The sequence below is a fragment of the Hypanus sabinus genome, chromosome 13 (genome assembly GCF_030144855.1).
Source record: "Hypanus sabinus isolate sHypSab1 chromosome 13, sHypSab1.hap1, whole genome shotgun sequence".
NCBI classification, from domain to species: Eukaryota; Metazoa; Chordata; class Chondrichthyes; order Myliobatiformes; family Dasyatidae; genus Hypanus; species Hypanus sabinus.
This window is the reverse complement of record NC_082718.1, coordinates 14,969,691-14,996,353: the sequence shown is the minus strand read 5'-3', so window position 1 is coordinate 14,996,353 and position 26,663 is coordinate 14,969,691. Positions and strand designations below refer to the sequence as shown.

At 40.4% G+C, this 26,663-nt stretch overlaps 1 protein-coding gene across 5 annotated transcripts in view; it reads left to right on the top strand.

Annotated features, from left to right (window-relative positions):
* Positions 1 to 26,663, top strand: part of ccdc136b (coiled-coil domain containing 136b) — a 165,168-nt gene that overhangs the window by 128,946 nt on the left and 9,559 nt on the right. For all 5 annotated transcript variants that reach the window (XM_059987124.1, XM_059987125.1, XM_059987122.1 and 2 more), the window contains 5 exons: positions 3,524 to 3,598; positions 4,776 to 5,096; positions 10,076 to 10,193; positions 16,603 to 17,041; positions 18,946 to 19,080. In XM_059987124.1, coding sequence (XP_059843107.1) covers positions 3,524 to 3,598; positions 4,776 to 5,096; positions 10,076 to 10,193; positions 16,603 to 17,041; positions 18,946 to 19,080 — 1,088 coding nt within the window. The remainder of the gene's footprint in view (positions 1 to 3,523; positions 3,599 to 4,775; positions 5,097 to 10,075; positions 10,194 to 16,602; positions 17,042 to 18,945; positions 19,081 to 26,663) is intronic.

Below are 26,663 nucleotides of genomic sequence, written 5' to 3'. Positions count from 1 at the left end.
CTTTTTCTTCTAATGGTGGAGGCTTCCCTTCCTCCTCCATTAACGCTGCCGTCACCCACATATCTTTCATTTCGTGCACGTCTGCCCTCACCCATTCTCCTGCCATCCCACCAGGGATAGGATTCCTCTTGTCCTCACCTACTTACCACTCCACCAGCCTCCACGTCCAGCACACAATTCTCAGTATTTTCTACGATCTCCAGCAGGATCCCGCCACCAAGCACATCTTTCCCTCCCCCCCCACTTTCTGTTTTCCGCAGGGATCGCTCTGTGCATGACCTGACAAAGTCCTTGTCCATTCGTCTCTCCACACTGATCTCACTCCTCGCACTTATCCTTGCAAGCGGAACAAGTGCTACACCTGCCCCTAGACCTCCTCCCTCACTACCATTCAGGGCCCCAAATAGTCCTTCCACACAGGTGACACTTTCATTGTATCTGGTGCTCCCGGTGTGGCCTCCTGTATATCAGTGAGACCTGACATAAATTGGAAGACTGCTTCAACAAGCACCTATGCTCCATCTGCCAGAAAAAATGGGATGTCCCAGTGGCCACCCATTTTAATTTCACTTCCCATTCCCATTTCGATATGTCAGTCAATGGCCCCCTCTACTGTCCCAATGAGGCCACACTCAGGCTGGAGGAGCAAAACCTTATACTGTATTCCATCTGGGTAGTCTCCAACGTGACGGCATGAATATCGATTTCTTGAACTTCCGGTAATGGTATTCTTTCCCCCCCCCCCCCCCCCCCACCATTCCAACTTCCCTCTCTTGTCTTATCCCCTTATCTGCCCATTACCTCCTTCTGGCTCTCCTTCCCCTTCTTAATCTCTTTCACCAATCAATTTCCCAGTCTTTACTTCACCTGCCCCTCCTGGTTTCACCGATCACCTACTACCTTGTATTTCTCCCTCCCCTCTCCTCACCTTCTTACTCTAGTCCTGATGAAGGGCCTTGGCCTGAAACATCGACCATGACTTTTCCATAGATGCTACCTGGCCTGCTGAGTTCCTCCTTGTGCTTGTGTTAACCTTTAGGAAATCCTGCATGAGGACTCCCAGTCGCAAGTCCCTTTACACCTAGGATTTTTGAATTTTCTCTCTGTTCAGAAAATAGTGTATGCTTTTATTCCTTTTATCAAAATGAAAGAGAAGCAAAATAGAAGCATGACTATTCATCAGGCTCCTTGTGCTTGTCCTGCCATTCAGTAATCTATAGCTGATATTTTATTTTAGCTCTCCTCTCTAATTCTATGATATTTAATATCCAAAAGTCTATTGATCTGTCTTGAATATATTCAGGGTGGCTGAGGCACAAGCCCTCATGCCATATAAACAGTACTTGAATGAATACTAAGAGAACTGTGGCCTAGTGTACCTGGTTTGGTTGGGTAGCTGTTTATCAGCCATCACAGATGCAATAAGCCAAACGGCCTTTTCCTGGGTTGTAAATTACAATGAAGATTTTGCTCCTCATCTCACTCCTGAATGGCCAAATGTTTATTTTGAGACTGAGCCCAGGTTTGAGACAGGTCTGTGTTTAATGTGGTAAAATCCTATACAAATTTTATGTTCTCAGTGCATTCTTCTAAATGATAGAGTGTGTGGAATCATTGTTCATAGGAATTCAAGATGCTTTCCCCCAGCTCCCCCATCCATTCTATTTTAGGAATCAATCTGATAATTGTATTCTCTTCATCCTAAGTAGACATATTCCATGTTCTGGCAAGCCAACCAACGTGCAACGTTCCAAGTGTGCTCGTACCAAATGGCTGTTCGATTGCACGATGATGTTTTTGTTCGTGTACTTAGACCACCTTGTAAAGAAAGACCAATGTACTTCACTTTCCTACTATTTGCTGAACTTCCGTGTTAACTTTTATTTAGCATCATGCAAATACTGTACATCTGAATGCCAAGACTTTTCTTTTTTATTTTTATTTTTTAATTGATTTTTTAAATGCATTTTCTACAACACTACAAATTAAAAAAACCCAAAGCAAAGTTGAAAATTAGTACAGTGCAAGATAAACATACAATAGTAATATAATACAAAATAAGATAATTGAGAAAGCACCCAAATTGAAGTCATGTAAAGTTAGTATCCTCCCCAAGCCCCACAACAAAAAAACTCCAGACCAACCAAGACAAAATGTAGAAAATATAAATCAGAACATTCAAACCCCCAAAACTGTAAATACACTTGAAAACAGAAGATAATAATGCCTACTACCAAAAAAAAGAGCTGAAAGCAAGGGACTGAAAAAAAAACTTAATTAAGAGGAAGATTATGAAAATACTCAATAAAAGGTCTCCAGACCTTATGAAGCTTTATATCCGAATTAAGAATTGAATAATGGATTTTTTCAAGGTCTAAACAGGACTTAATATTGTTAAGCCCTTGAGCATGCGTGGGTGGGGCAACATCTCTCTATCTAAGGAGGATTAGATGTCTAGCCAGGAGAGAAGCAAAAGATAATATTCGACATTTAGTCGAACTCAAGCGTATATCTGTCTCACCCAAGAAACCAAACAGAGCAATTAAAGGGTTAGAATGGCTTGGGAGCATGACTTAAATATCTCTTTATCTGATGAGATTTAGGACTCGATTCTCAAATCGATTAATTCAACCTCTCTTTGTGCTCGCCATTGCCTTTTACAGTTTAAGATTGTTCATAGGGCCCATACGTCAAATCTAAACTATCTCGATTTTACCCTATTATTAGTCCTCTTTGTGATAAGTGCAAAAGTGGTGTGGCTTCTCTTATTCATATGTACTGGACCTGTCCTAGCTTAGAGAAATTTTGGAAAGATGTTTTTATAACTTTATCCTGTATTCTGAATCACCACTTAGAATGCCAAGACTTTTCAACAGTATCATTAAAAAATACTCAGCTATTCTACTTTTTCCAACAAAAAGTTCATATTTCCATATTATACTTTATATGTCTAATACCCACCCAGACAATTTCCTTGTATTTCACACCTCTGTATTTCATAGAACATAGAACATAGAAATTTTCAGCACATTACAGGCCCATTGGCCCACAATGTTGTGCCAACCATGTAACCTACTCTAGAAATTGCCTAGAATTTCACTAGCGCATAGCCCTCTATGTTTTTAAGCTCCACATACTTATCTAGGAGGCTCTTAAAAGACCCTATTGTATCTGCTTCCACCACCGCCATTGACAGTGCGTTCCATGCACCCACCACTATCTGTGCTCTTCCTTGAAGCACTGTGCATCCTTTTTGTATCTCAAATAAATATAGAAAGTGCTGGAAATATTGAGTAGGCCAGGCAGCATCTGCGGGGACAGAATAGAGTTCATGCTTCAGGTCACTGACCTTTTAGCTCATGCTATCATCGAACTTGGTCTCCTCAAATGCTCTTTGGAATAGTACAAGGTCAGCTTTACTCTTATACCATTCTTTGGTATGTTTAAAGGGAGAGCATAGAGGGAACTTCACTTTGTATTTAACCCATATTAGACAAATCTTTTGCTTTGCCAAACACTGCAGGATTGCTGGAGGAACAGCGATTGGTCAATGTGCAACAAACTGAAAACTTTGCCAAACAGATCCAGCGTCTCCAAGGTGAGTGACAGGGTTTGGGATTGATCTGTGCAATGGAGTACAAGCCTACTGCTGAGCAAAGCTTGGTTTAAGGAATAGGCAGTGCAGGGGTGTCTTGCCAGATGAGCACATGAGCAGAGGCTAGCAGGATGTCTGGCAGTTCTGATGTGTGATTGTGGCCTAAAGGTAAATTCCTTGTTTTCAGTCAGTAGATAAATAAGTAAGTGAACTCAGCTGAATTGTTCATAGACTCCTGGGATTCATAACAAGGCAACGTGACACAAGACCACAGAGTGTGTGTGAGTGCCTGGCTTACGGATAATAGTGATCAGTGTTGAACATGTTTGGTTGAAAATGGTAGAACACTTATTGTTACATGAAACATAAACTCCATGGAGGTTTTAGTGCAAGTATCTTCTTTCCTGATATGAATACCTGCACATTTCCCAAATCTCCTCTGTAATCTTTCCATTGTCACAATATCCTTTTGAGTGTGTATGTAGCAGGAAAACACGTTGGTTGCAGGTAACAGGTGAGTGTGTGGGAGCAGACATAGGGTGTGTGTGCGATTTAAAATTTTTTCATGAGACCACAACCGGAGTGTCGTATACAGTTTGGTGTCCATCCCTTAAAAAAGATTTTATTGCAATGGAGGGAGTGCAGCAATGATTTACCAAGGATGGCAGGGTGCTGCATGAGGATGGATGAGGGATCATGGTGCAAGTGTAAAGTTTTGGGCCATTTAGAAGTGAGATGAGAACAAAGTTCTTAACTCAGAGGCTAATATTTTTTATTAGAATCCTCTAGAGGGGTGTGGGGGCTCACTCACTGAGTTCACTCAAAACAGAGATTGATAGTTTTCTGAACATGCTGTATCAATAGATAAGGGAAAAGTGCAGGAAAATGGCAGTGAGGCAGTTCAACCATGACCTTGATGGTCAAACTGGTGGAGCAAACTGTGAGGGGCAAGTGACCTTCAGCTACTCCTATTTTGTATGCTCTTTGTGGTTCTTCAGTAGTTTTGACTCTGTCCTAATCTGCATTTTCTCTGGATGAGTTTAAATTCCATTGGTTAGAGTAGCATATGGGTTGGGGGGGGAGGGGAGCGGAAGTTGGCTTAAATGGCCTATTCGGTTCCTTTAGCTAACACAGGCGATTCAATGACAATACTTGTAGGCATCTTCTTTGTTCCATTCAGTGCAGCTCCGGTCCGTTCAAGAGGAGATTGACAGCTTAGAGGAAGAGAAGGAGAGTGAGCTGATGGAAGCTCATGAGGAGCTTCACAGTGCACAGGAGGAGATTGTGAACCTTCGTCAGGCAGCCGAAGAGGCAGCGGGAGAGCGGGAGAATGAGATTGCAACTTTGCAGGAGGAGCTGTGTCGCATTCGAGCAGAGCTGGAGCACCTTCAGCGGACAACAGTGGAGTATGAACTTGAGATCACCACGCTGCGAGCTGAGATACAGATGAAAAGCGACAGTCAGCAGAAGAAAAATTCTGAGGAGGTCACCCAGCTCCAGGGTATGATTCAAGTGAAGGTGGTATGGGTTCCATACAGGGCGGCCATTTAATGGAGAGGGGTTTCCATAAGATGGGGAGAACCATTAGGATTGTGGTTGCTGTTCATGTGGCATTAGGTTCATGTGGAGTCTGCTACTGGTATGAGGCAATGTCCAGAGTACTTCAGGATGAGTTTAGATGTTAGACTTCGTGGGTGAGAGGCTTAGCATTCCTTTGCAAGCTATGTGCATGAATGGGAAAGAGCACTGCCCTGTGAAAGGAGAGTTGTAAGGAAAATTGATTTTACTCTTAGACTTAAACACCAGTTCTGGAACTGATGGGGGCAATTCAACTACAGGTTTCCCCCGCAATCCAAAGGTAGAGCGTTCCTATGAAACAGTTTGTAAACCGAAATGTCATAAAGCGAAGAAGCAATTACCATTAATTTATATGGAAAAAAATTTTGAGCGTTCCCAGACCCAAGAAATAACCTACCAAGTCATACTAAATAACACATAAAACCTAAAACAACACTAACAATTAGTAAAAGCAGGAATGATATGATAAATATACACCGTATATAAAGTAGAAATATTGTATGTACAGTGTAGTTTCACTTATCAAAATCAGGAAGACAGCGAGCCAAAGTCGATTTGGAGGAAAAAAATCGGCATGTACACACATACGCACGTACATGCATGCGCAAACAACTGCCCGCACAAGGTTTCACGGTCATTATAGTCTTTCTTGGGTAAACACATGTATAAAGTGGGCGTCTTTTCTTCGTAAAAGCAAAAATCCTCTTTGGTTAGCAAAAACAGGTTCTAATGTAGGTCTTTTGTAACAGCGAGTTGTCGTAAAGTGAACGTTCGAAAAACAGGGGACACCTGTATTGAAAATAAATTAGGGGAACTGAAGAAACTGCATGAAAAGACTCCAGGAGAGCAAAGAGTGAGATGGGCAAATTAAGTTTAACAGCGGAGGATGTAGGGTAAGAAGAGTGCGGAAAAGCAGTAAGGTCAGAATGGCACTTGAAATTGGTGCAGGAACAAAGAGCATAACTCAGTGATGTCCATGATACCAAATTATGGCACACACCTGGTGGCCAAATGACCTCTCTTTTGCACTTTAACAGCTATCCAGTAAAGTAAAATTAAGATATGAAAGCAAAATGAGTATGTAAATATATGATGGGCTGAATTGGGCTGGTTCTGGCACTTTTTCAAGGAAAGTACCAATGCCTGACTGCTTAAGGGTAAGTAAAGCACAGCCTTAGTGCAGCCCCACCATTAGTCCTGGGAGAATTAAGTGGCAGAAGTCAGCAAGTCTGTTACTACATTCCATCACCAAACCCCACACAAGGAATTTGCTTCTGTAATCTTCCACCAGCCAGACCTAGTGTCAGATCAAAGTCCCCAATCAATTATTTATGTTAGACATCTTACGTTATTATTTTGTAGCATTTGAATACAGTGGATTGTGGTTAATTGGGCCATCAGTTAATAGAGGCGGCTGCTTATTTGCAGTAACTCTGAGAAAAAACAAATTTATTTGGGACACTGTGTTGCTTAATTAGAACAGTTTCTAATTAGTGTCAGTCACGTACAAGTCATATGGCCATTAGACACTACACTATGCTTAGAGTGAATGGTTTTTAAATAGTGTCAGTTACATGTGTTTCTGTTCAAAAGCAGTGACTTTTGTCACTGATAGTTGCTGAGAAATAAGCAGTAAGACAATTCAGAACCATTTTGCTCACTGCGGTTTCAAGCAATCAGGCTTGAAGTGAAAATGAAATGATTTCACTACTTCAATGAGTTAGAAATTATGAAAAATTTGAAGGTAACAACAGTCATCTTTAATGTTACAATGAAGATTTGGAAGCACAATCATTGAAAGCATTGTTTGAAGGCAGTTCATTATCTGCACTAGGTGCCCGCGCTGATTTTGTTAATTTACAGCATACACTGGATTAATTCCTTCATTGACAGGAACTCATACACAGTTTTATAGTATCTGTGGTAATTTTGATAGTTAATTTGTTCTGTTTTTCATTTAAATACATAATTTGTTACTCAGTTAAACAGTACTTTATCATTTTTATACCTTTTAAACTATTTCCATGAAACTTCAGCGAATTGGGGCAACTGTGTAATTGGGCTAAAATGTATTGGTCCCGATGTGTCCAATTCACCCGAATCCACTGTATGCTTTTGTTCTTTTGCCTTTACTTTTTATATTTGAAATGACTGAGACATTTAAAAATTCTTACAAAATATTATAAACATTGACAGAGGGAGAGACTATGAGCTGTCAGAATTTCTGGGACAGCGTCTCAGGAGTATGCTAGCTGGAGCCTAGTCACTGCTAAGACTTTGCTATGTATGGCTTGAGAATTGGGAGGCTCAGGGCAATTGGCCCCAATCATCCAGACAACATTAGTTCAGAAAGAGGGAGTGTATTTAGTCATGGGCAATGGGGAGATTGGGAAAATTCCAGATGAAATGAGACAATTCTGATAGTATGTTTTAGGAGGAAAGCAAAGAGAAAAAGTTGAGTTAGTGTAACAGCAAGAGAGAGAAAGGGTTGGAATAAACATGGAAAGGATGCCAAGTCAATATCAACGAAAGGCTTTTTTTAAGTTGTTACAGTAAATGGCACTGACAACCTCCTTTGAGTTACTGAAAGATTCAATATAGGTCGAAAGATGAGTAAGAATAATAAAATTATTGTTCTTGGAAATGTTTAATTCTCCATATCTCCTGGGAAAATACAAGTTTGTAAGGAAATGGAAATGAAATGAATAAATAATGTAAAGGTTTGCTCCCTCTAGTATTGTGTTAGCCATCTTACAAGGACAGATACATTACTAGATCTAGCTATGAATAATAAAATGGATCTTGTCAATGAACTAGATTAGGACAGTGACTGTGTTACGGATTTTTAAATCCAGATGGAAAGGGGATTGTTCAATACAAACACCAGAAGGCTAGATCAGTTTTGAGCAGACTTTAAAAATACAAGAATATGCTGATGTGCTGAGAGGTGGAAAGGGACATAAATGTACTGGAATTTGCAGGAACAGTTTCAGAAAATAAAGGAAAGGATCAGGTACAGGCCTTAAGTCAAGTCAGGTCTCTTCTGGCACCAATATGATTATGCCTGATCTTTTCCCTGAAGTCTTGTTTTCATTTATTTCAAATCCTTTTGGAATCTAACAGACTTATCCCCCTTTTGTGGGGCAGAGAATTCCAAAAGCCTCAGAGGGGGAAAAAGAACCTTATACAATCCCTTTTTCCTAGACAACTCCCTCTTGTTCTACAGTCCCTGGCCAGAGGAAATAGACAGTCAGCATCCACCGTCAAAATCACAATTGTATATATTTCAATTAGATTGCCTTTCATTTTTCTAAGCTCCATTTAGCATGGACCGTTCCTGTTTCATCTCTTCTCACAGGTTAATTCCTTCAACTCAGAGATCAATCATAGCATTTGTAGGGAAAGTTGTTTCTTTGTTTGGCTGGGCTTTTGATCTCCCTAAATGATTTTGCAGCCATAAGTTTGCTGGGGACTCCTGACTAGTAGGTGCTACTGGGTGATCCCCGGCTCCCATGCAAAACACAGCATCTGGTGTGGGCGGTATTCTTCACCAGCTTGTCCAGATCTTTCTGATTGGGTAAGAGCACTTGTCTCGCCTCTTCCATCACTGCAGCACCTATTCACTCAGTAACTGAGACTTGTTTTATTGTGGCACATCATTCAAAAGCTGGTTGCATTTTGACAGCTGTGTGGGTATTTAGAGTACACCAATAGGAAAGTCTGTTGAAAGTGGTTGAAGCTGGTGAGTATCACAAGCAGTGTTAGAATGATCTGCAATACAGTTTTAATGCTGAAGAGTAATTTCTATGCCAAGGAATTCTTAGCTATAGTAGTAGAAAAGTAGTCAACTAGTGCAAAGAAGTTCTGCTAAACCCATTGTAACACACAATATGCTCATACTTGGGTTATGGCATAATTTTCTATTCAGGCAGCTACTTCAGGATGGAGGGGCTACAGAAATATTCACTTACTTTAATAGAACCACAGGAATAAGGACCTTCATTTATACAGAGGGACATGAGGAGACAGAGACATTCAAAAATTACCAGTTGCTTTCAAAGCATTAATGGAGAAAAATTGTTTTCATAATGGAAGGCCTGTTGAAGATTTAAGGTGACTGGCAGAAGTGCCAGGGAAACAAAATGAAAACATGTAGGACAGGGTAAGTTGTAATTGGGAATGCACAGCCTGGAAAGGTGACAAAAATAGATATAATGGCTTCCTTTGGTAAGGAAATAAAATAATTATATGGCGTGTAGAAAGTGTGATTAATTGTGTGGCTCTTCCAGAGTGCAGACAGAGCCATGATAGGCTAAATGCTCTTTAGCTGGCTCTATGATTCTATGATTTATGTTAATAACTATGCTGCATTCAAAAAGAGGAAACAACAATTAGTTTTAGGATGCTATGGGCAAAACAATTGGAAGTCAATTAGAATTATCAATTATATGTGTAGGAATGTGGTTAAAAAGAAAAACAGATAGAATAAGGCACTCAGATGAAGCTGATAAGACAAGTTTAGAAAATAAATTTTAAAAGCAATCTATCAGAAAAATATTTAACAAAATATTCTGAAAATAGAATTAAAAACAAGTGGGACTGTGAAAGGAGAAGATGTTTTAAATCAAATTGGAATAGTGGGGAAAGTTGTTGGAAGATATGCATATGTTGTGTACATGTGTTTTGATGTGGGGTAGTTAAACGCCTGAACTGATTTGCCTGACTAAATGAACTCTGTCGTGATCCCTTGCATTTCAGTGCAAGGCCTTCACTATAAGAATGAAGATGGAGGTTTTAAAAGAATGCTCTTCTAAGCAGGATTTTTTAGGATATGGAATGTTCAACCAGAAATTATTATCTCCTTGGACATTTGTGTTGCTATTTAAGCTGTGTGTATAACAGGTGCAGTCCAGTGCCTGCAGGTCGAGTGTCGAAATCTGGCTCAAGAGTGTCGAGTTCTGCAGAATGATAATAAACAGCTGAGGGAAAAGCTGCAGCAAATGGAACGACAGAGCCACAGGTAGGAGAGCTCCAATGTGAAATGTACACTTGTGTACGGGCTTGCACTCTCACTACCTCACAGATATACATAAATTAACTTGTAATCACACATACGTACTCACTTTATCATCTGCACACACACACACACACAGAATTACATGAATGTTCACAAACAGATGCTCACTCACAGTAATTCAAATTCACACACGTAGACTTTCACTTCACTGACATTATCACGGAAACACATAGATTGGTTGACTAACACTTAGCAGAGTGGATACTGGCAGAATGGGATTCTTAAAAACTGTTGGTCTGGCAGAGGACATCCTATTCCTGTTGCATCAAGCCAAAGCCACCATCTGGTTCAGTGCTTAGCAATCAGCAACCTGTTAGAGGATGGAGGACAGGTTGCTGTATTTCAGTAAAACCCAATTATTCCATTTTAACATTGTTATTAACAACAATAAGTGTAAATATCCAGGCCTGCCTGACAGATATCAACACTTCCACTGCAGCAACAAGATTTTGAATGACTTTTCTGTTTGTGCTAACATTCTTCACCTGCTCTACTCTAAGGTGGTGCTAGAAAATCATGGAGCCCGACTTTCCTTTCACTGCCACTTCTAGACCAAAAATTCACTTCCCTTTTAAGACCTCCTAATTGGGTTTTACTGAAATACAACAACCTGTTCTCCATCCTCTAACAGGTTGCTGATTGCTAAGCACTGAACCGGATGGTGGCTTTGGCTTGATGCAACAGGAATAGGATGTCCTCTGCCAGACCAACAGTTTTTAAGAATCCCATTCTGCCAGTTTCCACTCTGCTAAGTGTTAGTCAACCAACCAGCCCTGAATGCCACTGCTGAGAGGAGCACTCTGAAGCTTTTAGGTCCATAGGCACTTGAGATTGAACTTCAATGCCATCTGCAGTCTCCTCCACTGTAACCCAGGAGGTCTTCACCAATCTTTGGAGGAGCACTATGTAGTGCTACCCTAACACAATTTCATGTTTCTTGTTGTAAAGCTGCCCCTTAGCCCATCAAACATTTTATCAGAATGGAGCAGATCTCCAGGACTTCTTGAGAATCATCCACTGCAAACTATGGTTGGCCCCAACAGAATGCAGATGGCTGTTCTAATTTGGGTGTCTGTGGCTGAACTCCAAGTCAACTTTTTCACTGAATCACAAGAGAAGATGAGCCTTCAACATGTACAAAACCAAGGTTTTGTGTCAATATGCATATACAACATCACTGTCCAAATCAAGACCTTGGAAAATGTGGACCACTTTCAATATCATGAGAGCCTCTTCTCAATGAAAGTAAAAAGCAACATCGAAGTTCCCTGTCATCTTCAGTACTCCAGAAAAGCCTTTGACTGCCAGAGGGTGATAATGAAAACTAAACACAAGAGTTCTTGACAGCAATGATTGCTGCTCTCCTGCATCTTTGGAGATGCGGATGACTTACATGTCAAAGCACTGGAGAGGTACCACCAATGATGTTTCTACAAAATCCTCCAAACCCATTGGTAGGATAAGTAAACCGACATCAATATCTTCCTCCAGGATAACGTGTCCAATATTAAATTACACTCAGCTGACTGAAGGGAAGGCCACATTGTTCGTGTGCCCAGCAATCAACTCCCAACACAGACACTTTGCTCTGAGCTCTGTCACTAGAAAAGATTACCGGGTGGCCAGAGGGACAATAAATACAGGATGTCTGAAAGCCTTTTGAGAAAGTACAAGCTCTTTGGAATACCTGGCCCATGTCCTGCCAAATGGACAAGAAGGATTTGGGTTGGCACTAAGAACCTTGAATTGGGGATATGCAGAGCCCAGTATAAATGTCAGAAGGGAAACAAACTGTCCACCCACTCCCCAGACAACTTTTGCTCCTCATCTGGTAGAGTATGTTGGTTCCAAATTGGCTGGACCATCTACCTTAGAATACACTGACTAGAGTGGATGCACGTTAATTGATATTTGAATGATATTTGGTTGTTGATGACTATCACAATGTCAGCTTGACCACAATGCCAATAGAAAAACCACCTCAAAGTAAATGTTTCATACATGCAAATCATAGCAAGTATCATTCTAATGTCAATTAACATGCATCCATTAACATGACTAGTTCGTTTGAATGTCTGATTTACCATTTACTGATGGTTCCTACATCTGTTGTTGACAATCGTGATGTCAGTTTGACCACAATACCAACAGAAAAACCATCTCAAAGTGAATGTTTCATACGTTCAGATGAACTGGTCATGGGTAGCTGGCGCAGAAATGATTATAGGCTGTTCACTTTGCTTTTCATTACTTTCCTTTTCTTCCTCTTGTTCTTGCTTTCTCCTTTCTGCTCCATAGCTGTTTACTATAGACTGAATCCTCATGTTCTTGAGGTTTTGCAAGATTTTTCAGAGCATAAAAGATCCTGACTGCTTCCCCTCTGAGCTCTGCAAAGCTCATCTAAAGTTGTTCAGGTAGCAAAGACACTGTTTGAGCATGCATCTAGTCTGGTCAATTATGTTGTGTGTAGAATTACATTTTTATGTAACATATTGCCCAAGTATGCCCAAGAATTTTTTGAAGAGGTTACTAGGAAAGTTGACGAGGGTAAAGCAGTGGATGTTGTCTATATGGACTTCAGTAAGGCCTTTGACCAGTTTCCACATGGAAGGTTAGTTAGGAAGGTTCAATTGTTAGGTATTAATATTGAAGTAGTAAAATGGATTCAACAGTGGCTGGATGGGAGGTGCGAGAGAGTGGTGGTGGATAACTGTCAGGTTGGAGGCCAGTGACTAGTGGTGTGCCTCAGGGATCTGCACTGGATCCAATGTTGTTTGTCATATACATTAATGATCTGGATGATGGGGTGGTAAATTGGATTGGTAAGTATTGTATGCAGATGATACTAAGATAGATGGCATTGTGGATAATGAAGTAGGTTTTCAAAACCTGCAGAGAGATTTAGGCCAGTTAGGGGCGTGGGCTGAAAGATGGCAGATGGAGTTTAATGCTGATAAGTGTGAGGTGCTACATTTTGCTAGGACTAATCAAAATAGGACATACATGGTAAATGGTAGGGCAATGAGGAATGCAGTAGAACAGAGTGATCTAGGAAAAATGGTGCATAGTTCCCTGAAGGTGAAATCTCATGTGGATAGGGTGGTGAAGAAAGCTTTTGGTATGCTGGCCTTTATAAATCAGAGCATTGAATATAGGAGTTGGGATGTAATGTTAAAATTGTACAAGGTATTGGTGAGGCCAAATTTGGAGTATTGTGTACAGTTCTGGTCACCGAATTATAAAAAAGATGTCAACAAAATAGAGAGGGTACAGAGGAGATTTACTAGCATGTTACCCGAGTTTCAGCACCCAAGTTACAGAGAAAGGTTGAACAAGATAGGTCTTAATGGAGCCTCATACCTAGGCCTCATATGGAGCCAGTGATCATTAATGGAGAATGTGTGGAGCAGGTTAAGACCTACAAGTATCTGGGAGTGCAGTTAGACGAGAAGCTAGACTGGACTGCCAACACAGATGCCCTGTGCAGGAAAGCACAGTGTCGACTGTACTTCCTCAGAAGGCTGGCGTCATTTAATGTTTGTATTGAGATGCTGAAGATGTCCTATCGGTCAGTTGTGGAGAGCGCCCTCTTCTTTGTGGTGGCGTGCTGGGGAGGCAGCATTAAGAAGAGGGACGCCTCATGTCTTAATACGCTGGTAAGGAAGGCGGGCTCTGTCGTGGGCACAGAACTGGAGAGTATGACATCGGTGACAGAGCGGAGGGCGCTGAGTAGGCTACGGTCAATCATGGAAAACCCTGAACATCCTCTGCACAGCACCATCCAGAGGCAGAGAAGCAGCTTCAGCGGCAGGTTGCTGTCAATGCAATGCTCCTCAGACAAGATGAAGAGATCATTACTCCCCAACGCCATTCGGCTCTACAATTCAACCAGCAGGGGCAAGACATGTTAAAGTGCCGGGGTTAGGACTGAGCTTAAGTTACCACTCAATGCACTTTAGTAAACTATTTAAGAATTTTTTAAAAGCTATTTATTAATGCTTTTTGGGAGGGTGATTTTAGATGCATATCATATTTATACTGAGTTAAATACTGTATGTAATTAGTTTTGCTACAATAAGTGTATGGGACACTGGAAAAATGTTGAATTTCCCCTTGGGGATGAATAAAGTAGCTATCTATCTATCTATCTATCTATCTATCTTTATTTTTTGGAACGTAGAAGGTTGAGGGGGGACTTGATAGAGGTATTTAAAATTATGAGGGGGATAGATAGGGTTGACGTGGATAGGCTTTTTCCATTGAGAGTAGGGGCGATTCAAACAAGAGGACATGAGAGTTAGGGGGCAAAAGTTTAGGGGTAACACAAGGGGGAACTTCTTTACTCAGAGAGTGGTAGCTATGTGGAACGAGCTTCCAGTAGAAGTGGTAGAGGCAGGTTCGATATTGTCATTTAAAAGAAAATTGGATAGGTATATGGACAGGAAAGGAATGGAGGGTTATGGGCTGAGTGCAGGTCAGTGGGACTAGGTGAGAGTAAGCGTTTGGCACAGACTAGAAGGGCCAAGATGGCCTGTTTCCGTGCTGTAATTGTTATATGATTATATATATAAGATGGCCATTTCTTCAGTATATAGTCTTAGTCTCAAGAAATCATCTTTTGGTTTTATCATTGTGGCTCAAAGTCATTGTCATTTGGTCTGCTGCAGTTTGAAGGCTCCATAGATATTGAGCATTGACCAGGATTATGCAGAATGTATGGCCACACCACACTGTAGATAGTGAGGGTGTGTAATACTCTAACTTGTCATTGATATCTGTAAACTGATATGCAACTTATACCATGGGGAAATATGTAGTCTTCATAATGTCATTCGGGTCATGACTTCCAGAGAGGTAGAATGAAATATACTCAGTCCGGCTGGAAAATTATGGATCACATTTCAAGATGTTACAAATATCTCCAGCTCCAGCCTGGAAGCAGTCCAAAACATAGAAGTTCATGGCCACAATCACCTTGACAGCCAGTGGAAAAGCAGTCCTCATGAGACTCTTGAGATTATGGTTGTTATCGGAGCTAGACATGTTTCAACAAAGACGTCCTTACTGATTGTTCCTCACTATAATTCAGATTGGAGAAAACTCCAGATGAACATAGTCTGTTGCTAAGAGCCCTAACCCCCCTCTTCTGTTCTTCCCTCTTTTTGTGCACTGAGTATCCTCTGCTCATCATCTCCAGTACATTGTGCTCTTAAGGAGAATAACCATCAACACACTTGTGGCTGAGAGCAATGATTTGTACAGAAGCTTTAACATTAGGGATTAGTCTTCAGCAACTGGCAAACCACTCTCTGTAGCCTTTACCAAACCTTGTGAATTATAGCAACCAGTAGACATTAGTCAATTGTAAGCCTGCAAGTTGTTGATTCCTTCAATTAGCAGGTGGAGGTTCCTTCCTCCTGCTGAACACTTGCTCAGCTATACACATTTAAGAGACACGGAGCATTGAACTCCAGTAATGAAGCTGGTGTCAAATCAGTGTTGCATACTGATTGCTATTGTCATCTGCTGACACAGTTTACTGCTGTTGGGCAGTAATGCCATTAGCACTACTGTCTGTACTAATCTGTGTCGTGGTGCAGTGTATGCTACAAATATGCTTTGCACATTTTGGTCATCATGCTGGAATCAATTTACAGCTGCTGTAGCCAACAGCAGGGAATATGAATCTGAATTGTGCAGATATACTCTTGCAATCTCTCATACACATGCAAGTTACTCAGAGTCACTCATACACTCACTGTTTACAGAATGCTTTACTCTCCTTCTAACTTTAGAAATGTTTGCTGGGCTTATGTAGAGGTGCGTTTACTCTGTGTGACTTGTTCTGTATCTGTACTGGGAGTGCTTAATGGGACACTGTAGGGCGAGCTTTACCCTGTATCCGATTGCACTCAGAATATTTGAAGGGATAGTGTAGTGGTATTTTTACACTTCATTTTATCTGGCTTAGTCTGCTTGATGGGACAGAGTAGAGGGAACTTTACTCTGTATTTACTGAGTGCTGCACATCCACTTTGAGTGTTTGAAGGAATGACATAGAGGGAACTTAATTCTTTATGTAATCCGTGCTGCATCTATCCTGGAAATGTAAATATTAAGGGAGTTTGGCTGTGTTTTTAACCCTGTGTTTGATGGGACAATGTATAGGGAGCTTTACTCTGTCTCCAATCTGTAGTATACCTAGGCCGGAGCCTCTGATGAAACAGTTCCACAAGGGCTTTAATGTCTAATTAACTGTTGCTACATAGTCAATTTAGAAAACTGATCATTAAAACACTTGTGTGTTTTCAAAGAGCCAATGACAAGCACACCTTTCCTGTTTGTTTTTTAGATCGGTCGAAGGACTTAAAGTGGACTCTGTAGGGTCTGAAAGCTATCGACTGCAGCAAGGTACAGAGGCCAAGGTATTATCTGAATGCCTACCCAGAAAACCAAATGACAAAGAACTAAAAAAAGCAGGAATAAAGTGTCAGGAAGAACCAAAACTATCTCAGAAGGAACAACAATGGAAGTGCCAGGAGAAATCTTCTGATAAGATAGCTGCTAGTGGCCGGGCGTTTGCAAGTGAACGGCATGAAGATGGGTGCTTAGTTAGCGGGCCTGAGGATGGAAACAAGGGAGACGGTGTGATGTCAACCCAGAAGACAGAAAATCTTGAACTTGATCCTAGAGCCCTGAAGAGGCCAGAAGAGAGAGGACAGTTTGATGAATTGGATTTGAAACATCGACTGCTGCAGGCAGAAGAGAAGGCTGTGATAGTACAACATGAGGTAACAGCAACACAGGACTCAGAAGCAAGAGTTAATCATTATTTCCAAGCATATGCACACAGCAAAATATCCTGTGGACACACTTTTATCTTTGAAATAAGTGGAGTGCAGTAGAATTTAGATATTAAATCACTATTAAGGAGGCACGTGAGCCAGAAACCAAAATTCTGAGTGTACTGGTCACTTGGAAGTTTTGGGCACATCTGTTGAAGCACTGTTCCTACCTTGTAATCAGCAAACCCTTAACTGCCTTACAATATCCTCCTTTATCTTCCTTTCTCACTGACCTTTCCACCACCATACTCAATGAAACCTATTTCACTAATGTGACCCGCACATCTGAGCCCCTTGTCTTTGCCAGAGCCTTAAGCTTACTTGTGTGACATGATAGATCCTACAACTGTATTAGTACTCTCTCTGAATGATATTCCTTTATGGAAGCCTTCACATCTGCTCAACTTTCTATTATTAATCCTAGTGAAATCCCTATGGTAAAGGTGTGTGGCACTTATAAACTCATCTCATATACACACACACACTTTTATTTCTTTCCCTAATTCTTTGTCAGTTTCTCCTTTTAGCTTTGCATCTTCCTTGCCTCCTTTAAGATCCTTTTGGTTCTTATTCATCTATCAGTCTCAGCTAAATTTTCACCAAGGTATCATTCAGTCTTCCTTCATTAATTTTGAACAATTTATTTTCATTGTTTCTATTTTCATCATATAAGTCCCTATTTGTAACCACTCCTTAACTTTGCTGTCCCCCTTTTGCTTTCCTCCTGTTCCACTCATCAGTAATCTTTGGTCATAACTTTGGATCCTGTACCATTCCAGTCTTCCACCTCCTTTAACTCTCTCTCAGTTTGTATCAGTCATGCAGAGCATTTATTTCTGCAAACTTGAACTTGGTTGATCCATTGCTGACTTAGTCATTGAGCACATCAAGCTTTGTCATTTCTTAAGATCCGCTTGAAAAATGTGATAACCTCAGGTCAATTTATCTATCACAAAATATTTACAGTCTACGGTTCCTACACCCCATTTACTTTGGTAACCATGGAGAGCTCTCCATCCACATCTGCAAACATGGGGTTGGTTTTCACCCTTTTTTTTCATTTTTACATCTTCACGTCTCTGTGTTGTCAGGCTCTCTTTAATATTCATCCTTTGAAGAACTGGTGTTTCTTCCAATTATATATTGGAAAGACCAAGGTCAACTCTTCATCTTTGACCTCTGCCATTACCTTTACCAAATATGCCCACGGCTCCTTTTCATGAGAGCCGTGGGTGGAACTAGACAGTGCAGAGAATCTATGGGGTGTATAAATGGTCCTTGTGATAGATTATTGGGTTATCAGGAAGTCATTACTTCACTCTATACTATACACACCTTTGATCGGTTATGTTCTTCATAGTTCCCGACACATTTAGAAAGATATTTGAAGCTTTTTCAGATTCAGATTCATTTATTTATCAGATGAATATTGAATCAAAGAGTGAAATGCTTAGTTTGCATGACAACCATCGCACCTAAGGATGTGCAGCCAAGTGTAACCACACATTCTGGCACCAAGATAGTCTGCTCACAATGTCGCAGAACACCACAGAACTTAACAAAATGGAACACAGCAAAACAAGCCCCCCTCCTCTCTCCCACCCTCTCTCCACTCTACTGGAGGTTTATAACCCTAAGGGAAAAACTCAAAGCTGGGCTAAAGCCCACAGGTCAGATGGGAAGGTTCAGAGCTCCCTGCAGGTCATTTCCAGTCAGACCTTTCCAGTACATTTGTACAAAGATGGGTTTCTCTGTTGTCTTATGCAGAACCCAGTACCTCTCACACAAGTCTGATAGTGTGTCAACAACTGTGCGTCGCTAACAGGAGACTCTTTCTGTTGTGTGCCCAGTGTGAAGGATTAATCACTGAGCTAAGAGCGCTAGAGGAGAGATACAGGAGCAGTCAACAGGAGCGCAGCCAGCTGGAGTCACAGCTCAGGCAGTTCAAGGAAGAAATCCACAAATTGAAAGGGGCGCCTTGTCAGGTAAGTTGGTGAGAGTTAAAGCACTGAGGCTCTAGTTGGGGGACAGAAGCTTACAAAACAGGAACACAACAGCAATATCATTAATCTTCGCACCTTTGCCATCCTCTCAGTCAACGGCCATTAAAATGGCCACATTTCATTCATTTCCAGTTAGCAGATATATGAAGCTGAACAAAGAGGCCTGGTCCTCATCAGGAGGGTAGCATGCACTGTTTAATACACCACAGGACAATTAATAAACTGTGTTATTTCCTACTGAATTAGTGACACCAGCTGGAAGAGAACACTGCCCTGCTAGTCACCATTGGACTGGATGTAAGCAATGTTTCCATGTGAATAGATCATTCATTTATTGAAGGAATTCTCCCACACGTTAACAAGTGTTCCACTAAGAGTACTTACAGTTTTTGCTGATTGGAGTAATTTGCCACAGTGTGTGCAGCATGTTAACTTAGGATGAAGATGGATCAAAATTTCTCTCATTTTTTTGTGAAAAGTTAAGAGCTTTAATTTTAATCAAGTGACCGTTGAATATTCTAGATAGGACCTCAGTTTACTTATAGGAATGTAAGAAGAATAGGCAGATAGTGTTTTGATAGCAGAAGTAGTAGAACTTAATTCTACCTAATAAGAATCCCATGATCACAACAAGTAATAATAATGGTCTACAGATTCAAAAGTACAGGTGATGTTGGACATCTGGAAATACACAACAAATCAGACGGCATCCATGGAGAAAGAGGCAGAGTTAATGTTACAAGTTGATGGCCTCTCATTGGTCTGCAGCACTCTCTTCTCCACATTATCATTTTTCTGTGTGTGTGCTTGATGTATGAGCTGCTGATTGCTTCTTTCTGGAGTTAAGACAATGGTTCACTGATTCACATGGAATTAAAGTATTGGAGGAATCCTACTCTGCCACTTATCCTCTCTGATATTTCTGTATCAAAATGCAAGGTCTTTATGAAGTATTTGACAATCTATGTGAAGTACCAACTTTTCCATAGAGGAAAAGTATCCTGAACATTTTTCCATCATGCCTCTAAATCCTGGCAGATTTCTGTGTGACATTTGATCAAGCCCTGAGCTGGGGATTTCTGTGGGAGTAATAAAATTTTCTGCCCAGAGTCAGATCTTCAACTTGAGGTAGGAAGAAATTGTGATATAAATTCCTTTCTCAAGATCATAGTTGGTTAAGTGCATTCAGTGGAAGTGTGGAATTTTGAACAGTTATTTTGAGACTTAGTAAGTTTGTGGCCTAGATCCAGTAGGCAGGGATGTTCCACAAAATACAGTATTGGTTAGGTTATTTATGGAAGATTACAACAGAAGAAAGGTGGATGTATGTTATAAAACATTAAATGTGTATATCCAGAATCCCAGTAGCTAATCCCTAATAGACCAAGTACCAGGAAAATATTCCCTGCCTTTCTGTTGGTAAAATAGAACATAGGGCATTCTGCCTTTGGTCTTTGAGGTTAATAAGGTCACCTCTGAAACAAATATCAAAACCCAAGAGCACTGTTTAATGTTTTAAAAAAACTCTTTAATTGTTAATTTGCTAAGGCATCACAAGAGAACTCAAATGTTGGGGTGTATTAAGTGCCAGAGTATAACTCTTCAATGAACTCTTTTGAAGTTAAGCACTGATGCTAGTTGACCAGAGGATATAGGTTTAAGATTATTGCCAAAGATCCAGAGGAGAATTGAGGACTTTAATTTGTAGCATTTTTTTTTTTCTGGATTCTGAAAGGATGGTGGGAACAGATTTAATGCTAACTTTCACAAATGTATTGCATAAATGCCTGAAAAGGAAAATCTGTGTGGAAAAAAAAGAGGTGATTGGAGAAAAGAATCCAGAAAGTCATGAGGCATGGGATCTGTGGAAACTTGCATGGATTTGCAATTGGCTTGCCCACAGAAAGCAGAGGGTGGTAATAGGAGTTCACACTGCCTGGACATTGGTGACTCGTGGTTCTGCAGGGATCTGTTCTGGGATGCCTGCTCTCTGTGATTTTTATAAGTGACTTGGATGAGGAAGTGGAAGGGTTGATTAGTAAGTGTGCAGATGACATAAAGATTGGAGGTGTTGTACTAAAGCTTATAAAACTGGTTAGGCCATACTTAGAATATTGTGTCGGTTCTGATCACCTCATTATAGGAAAGACGTGCAGACTTTGGAGAGGGTGAAGGGGAGATTTATCAGGATTACAGAGCATGTCTTATGGGGAAAGGATGAGCAAGCCAGGGTGTGTCACTACACCAGTGAAGAGGTAACTTACTAGAGGTATGTAAGATTATGAAAGGTATGCATAGGTTGTATAGCCAGCACCTTTTGCTCAGGTCAGCAATAGCCAATACTAGAGGACATCCATTTGAGGTGATTATTGCAGGGGAGATATCTGTGGTAGATATTTTTACACAGAATGGTTAGTGCGTGGAATACATTGCCAAAGTGGTGGTAGAGGCTAATAAAACAGCAACATTTATAAGACTCTTCGATACGCACATGGATTTAAGCAAAATGGAGGGTTGTGGGTTGTGTAGGAGGCAAAGAGTTGATAATTAATCATTATAAGAGCATTGTTCATGGAGTAGGTCTGTAGAGGTTGTTGCAACATTGTGGGTCAATGGGCTTTTACTTTGCTGTACTGTTCTATGTTCTAAGAAGGTTACCTGAGAATACAATTGGAAACTGGGATAGGATGTTGACAGATGGAACTTGATTTTTGGAAGTAATTCACTTTGGTAAGTCAAATTCTGGTAGGGCAGACTAAGTAAATATCAGGAATCTTAGTAGTATTGATGTACAGGGGACCTTGAGTGTAAATCTATAGCTCACTGAAAGCAGTGACAAAGTTGGATAGCATAGTATAGGCAAATTGAGTTAGCATTGATTAGCATCAAGGACAGCATGGGTGAGGTGGGCTGAAAGGGTCTGTGGTTGTGCTGTTTGATTCTACGAGATTGTTTCAAGAGGTGACACAGCCTGACTGGCAGAATTGTCCCTACTGAACAGTAAGATCCTATAAAGGCAGCAAGACCTTGTGCCTCTACATTTCTTTCATTGAAGAGGCTAATTAATAATCAGGGAATTGGGGAGGACTGGGAATCACAGATGACATTATTGGGGTAGAAAATACAGGAGTGGAAAACTTAAAAGTGAAAAATGAGGCTTTTGGAGAATTGGTAGAATTCTGGAGTGTAGGAACAAAATGACGAGAACAGGTGGAGTCTCATGCACAAGGGGTCAGGAGATTGAAATGCACAGAGGCGGGGTAAGAAAAGACATTAAGTATTTAAGGAGTTAAAATTAACTCTGAAGTATGGTGAACTAGGCAGTCTAAGTTTAAAAACGCAAACAAAAGGAAATCTGCAGATACTGGAAATTCAAACAACACACACAAAATGCTGGTGGAATGCAGCGTGACGAAGGGTCTCTGTCCGAAACATTGACTGTACTTCTTCCTATAGATGCTGCCTGGCCTGCTGCGTTCCACCAGCGTGTTGTGTGTGTAGGCAGTCTAAGTGATGGGATGGATATGGAGTTTGAAATTAAGCACTATTTCAGTGAGAAATCTAGATATTCTAAGGTTTGGACTAGATTGGAAAGGGTAAAATCAGGAAGAGACCAGCCTTTGTGATGGGACTGCAAGTAGAGCCTTTCGCATTTTAGGTTTTTGTTCTGATTAATTGGAGAGTCGATGAGATAACTAGTCATGAGCACACAAAGGTGATTGTATGACTGACAGGATTACAATAGGTATTCAGTCAGAAGCATAATTTAAATTATAGCAGATTACAATCTTGGTGTTAAATAATTTGTTCTGATTACAAGGTAATGGTGAAGGTCAGTAAAAGCAGTGTAGTGTGGTTAACAAATCTGTTTTTACCATTTGTGTTCCTATTTTCAGTGTTCAGCTATTTAATGATAATGCAAGCAACTTAATTCACTATGTTGGAAGGCCAATACTGATGAAGTGTTATATCTTTCTTTGAGATACCTTACTTCTCAAGGAATTCCAGTGTTATTCTATAGTTACTTTTTATTAATCATATGTTTTTGTAATGAATGCTTCATGTAATATGATCTTTATGCATTTTACTCTATCCCTCATTTCAGAAATTTGGGCCATTATCCAGTAGTTGTGGCACAATTTACAAGGCTGGCAGAGACCTGAATGCCTGTGGGACAGGCCTGACAGTTTAACATTCCTGGGTTTTCTTGTTTAGGATGTGATAGACAGGAAGGTAAAAGAGGTGGAAAGATTGCATTACTGATAAGAGAGAGTGTCACAGCTGTAATCAGAGAGGATGTGTTGCAGGGCTCATTCAAAGAGACTATTTAGATGGAACTCCAAAACAAGGAACATGCAATTATGCTGACAGAATTGTGCTAATGGCCCCATAGTAGCCACTGAGATGTGGAGGAACAGATACAGTGCTTTGAAGAAGTATTCAGCCCCCACATATATTTATACATTTTACAGTCTCATTTTCTAAATTTAAAATATATTGAAGTAGGATTTTTGAGCTAATCTACAAAACATTGTGTAACATGTCAAATCAAAAGAAAAATTCCAAAACCTGTCAGCAATTTACTAAAAATTAAAAACCAGAATTGTGAGGCTGAAAAAGTATTTATCCCCTTTGTAATTACTATGCTAACTTTCCTCAAGTGTAGTACTGTAGTACTACAGTGTAGTAGTTAACTAAGTGTAGTACTTAACTAACTCACCCAATTTGTTGATGTAAAAAATTGGAGGATCACCTGAATAAATACCCTCACTCTCTGTAAGGTCCAACAGTATGGTAGATTTCCAGCAGACCAAACCAAAATGGAGACAGAAAAGCAATGGAGACAAGTCAGGGAAATGATAATAGAGAAGCACAAATCTGGGGAAGGATACAGGACCATCTCAAAGCACTGAACATACCTTGGAGCTCAGAGCAGTCCATTGGGAAAAAGTGGAAAAAATATGAAACCACAGCCACACTGCGCCTAGATCAGACCATCCTTTAATCTTTGTCATAGAGAAGAATGGCACTTCTGAGAGAGGCCAACACTCACTGAGTGAGCTGCAAAAGATAGTGACTGCAAACGGAGATGAAGTTCATGGCTCCATAATCTCTAAGGCCTTGCACAAAAAGGGTACTTATGGAAGAGTTGCAAGGAAGAAGCCCTGGCTTTGAGGGAAAAAGGAGCTTGTGATTCATAAATAAAAAAATCTTAGTTAAATTGACAAAATTCCTGGTTGTAATGTGAACAAAGTGTTCGGGGCTGAATACTTTAACAAGACAGGTTATGGAATATGTAAACAGATTATGGAAAACTACAGGAACAATGGGGTTCTCATAGTGTGGGATTTTAAACTTCCCCACTATCAATTGGAACTTACTTGATCACGATGCTTAGATGGGGCAGGATTTCTTCAGTGCATTCAAGAGAATTCAGTGCATTCAAACTACTTGTGGAGAGTTCAGGCAGTGGAGACAACTTACTGGACCTGGTTTTGGGAAGTAACCTAGGCCTGATGATAGACCTGGTAGTGGGGAACACCTTTTGGAAATAGTGAGCATAACTCATTATGTTTTAAAATAGTTATGAGTAAAGATAAAATTGGATCTTGTGGGAAGGTACTAAATTGGGGGATGGGAAGACAAAAACTAAGGGGCATTTAGGAGCACTGCTGTTGGACAAGTCCATGTCTGATACGTGGGAGATGTTTAAAGACCAGATGATGAGAGTTCAGGATAGGCATGTTCTTGTAAGGATTAAGTACAAAATAATGGAACCTTGAATGACATGAGAGATCCTAAAATCAAGACAAAATAAAAGCATATGTAAACCTAATCAGACTGGGTCCTGCTAAAGATAGCAGGAAAGTGTTCAAACAGGTGCTTAGAAAGACCAAAAGGGGCCATGAAATGCCCTTGGTGAGAATCCAAAAACATTTTATAGTAAGAAAAGGAGGATAACTAAAAAGAGTTTAGGTCCACTCAAGGATAATGGAGGGAATTTGTACTTGGAGTCATAGCAAGTTGCTGAGGTACTAAATGAATATTCCAGGTCCTGATGGCATATATCCCAGAATATTGAAAGAAGCTAGTGAGGGGATTACTGGAGCTTTGCTAAAGATCTTTATGTCCTCACTGGCAAGAGGAGAAGTCCCAGAGGACTAGAGAGTGGAAAACATTATGCCTTTGTTCAAGAAATGAAATAAGGATGATTATTAGTCCAGTGAGTCTCGCTTAAGAGTTATGGAACCTATATGAGAGAATCCTGAGGGATAGCATTTATGCACATTTGGAAAGGCACGACCAGCTTTGGGGCAGTCAGCTTGGCTTTGTGTAGGCAGTTCATACCTTATGAATGATTGAAGTTTTTGAGGAGGTGACAAAGGAGCATGATGATGGTAAGGCATTGGAAGTTATCTATATAGGCTTTCGTAAAGCATTCAATAAGGTCCCTCATGGTAGTTTGATTCAGAAGATAAAGACGCATGGTATTCAGAACTGGCTTGCCCATAGAAGACAGGAGTGCAAGACTGCTACTCTGGCTGGAGGTCTGTGACCAGTAAGTTAGTTAGTTAGAGCTTTATTGTCATTGCTGAGGACAAGGAGATTCCAGTGTTCCTTCATTCAGTGCAATATAGCATACTGGCCATTCAATTAGTAAAACACAATGACTAAATATAAAGTAACTTCTGAGTTATTTAGAGAAACATTTAAGTTATAACTGAATTTAAAAAAAACAACTCTAAAGTAGGGCATTGTTCAGTTGCATGAAAGCCCTAGGAGAAAAAAAGCTGTTTTTCAGTTTGGTTGTTCATGCAGAGACCTTCCTGTATCTCCTGCCAGATGGTAGGAGATTGAACAGGTGATAATCCACAAGAATGAATTGTAGAACCTCTGTTGCTTGTGATATATATCAATGATTTGGATCAAAATGTATAGTAATTTTAGCAATGGCACTAAGACTGGTGGAGTTGTGGACAGTGTCAAGGACTATCAAAGCAGGATCAATTACAGATATAGGCAGAGAACTGGCAGATGGAATTTAATCTGGGCAACTGTAAGGCATTGCACTTATTGTTGGGATTACAGTTGCATTTGGGAGGTCAAATGTTAGTTTTGCAGAACATTTCTATTCACTCCATACAGTGACCCAGTTGTCCTTCACTTTCATTTTCCATCTCATTCCCACTTTGGCATTAGCCTCTTACACCTCTTTGATGAAAGCTTGAAGTATTGCATATAAACTTCCAATGAAACATTGTGGTCTTCAGGGCATCACACTCAAATCATCAATTTTGGACAATTACCCTTTTATAGTTTATAAGACCATAAGATATAGGAGCAAAATTGGGCCATTTGACCCATTGAGTCTGCTCCACCATTTCATCATGGCTGATCCATTTTCCCTCTCAGCCTCAATCTCCTGCCTTCTACCTGTACCCCTTCATGCCCTGACCATTCAAGAATCTATCAACCTCTGCCTTAAAAATATGTAAAGTCTTGGCCTCCACAACTGCCAGTGGCAATGAATTCTACAGATTCACTACTCAAGCTAAAGAAATTCC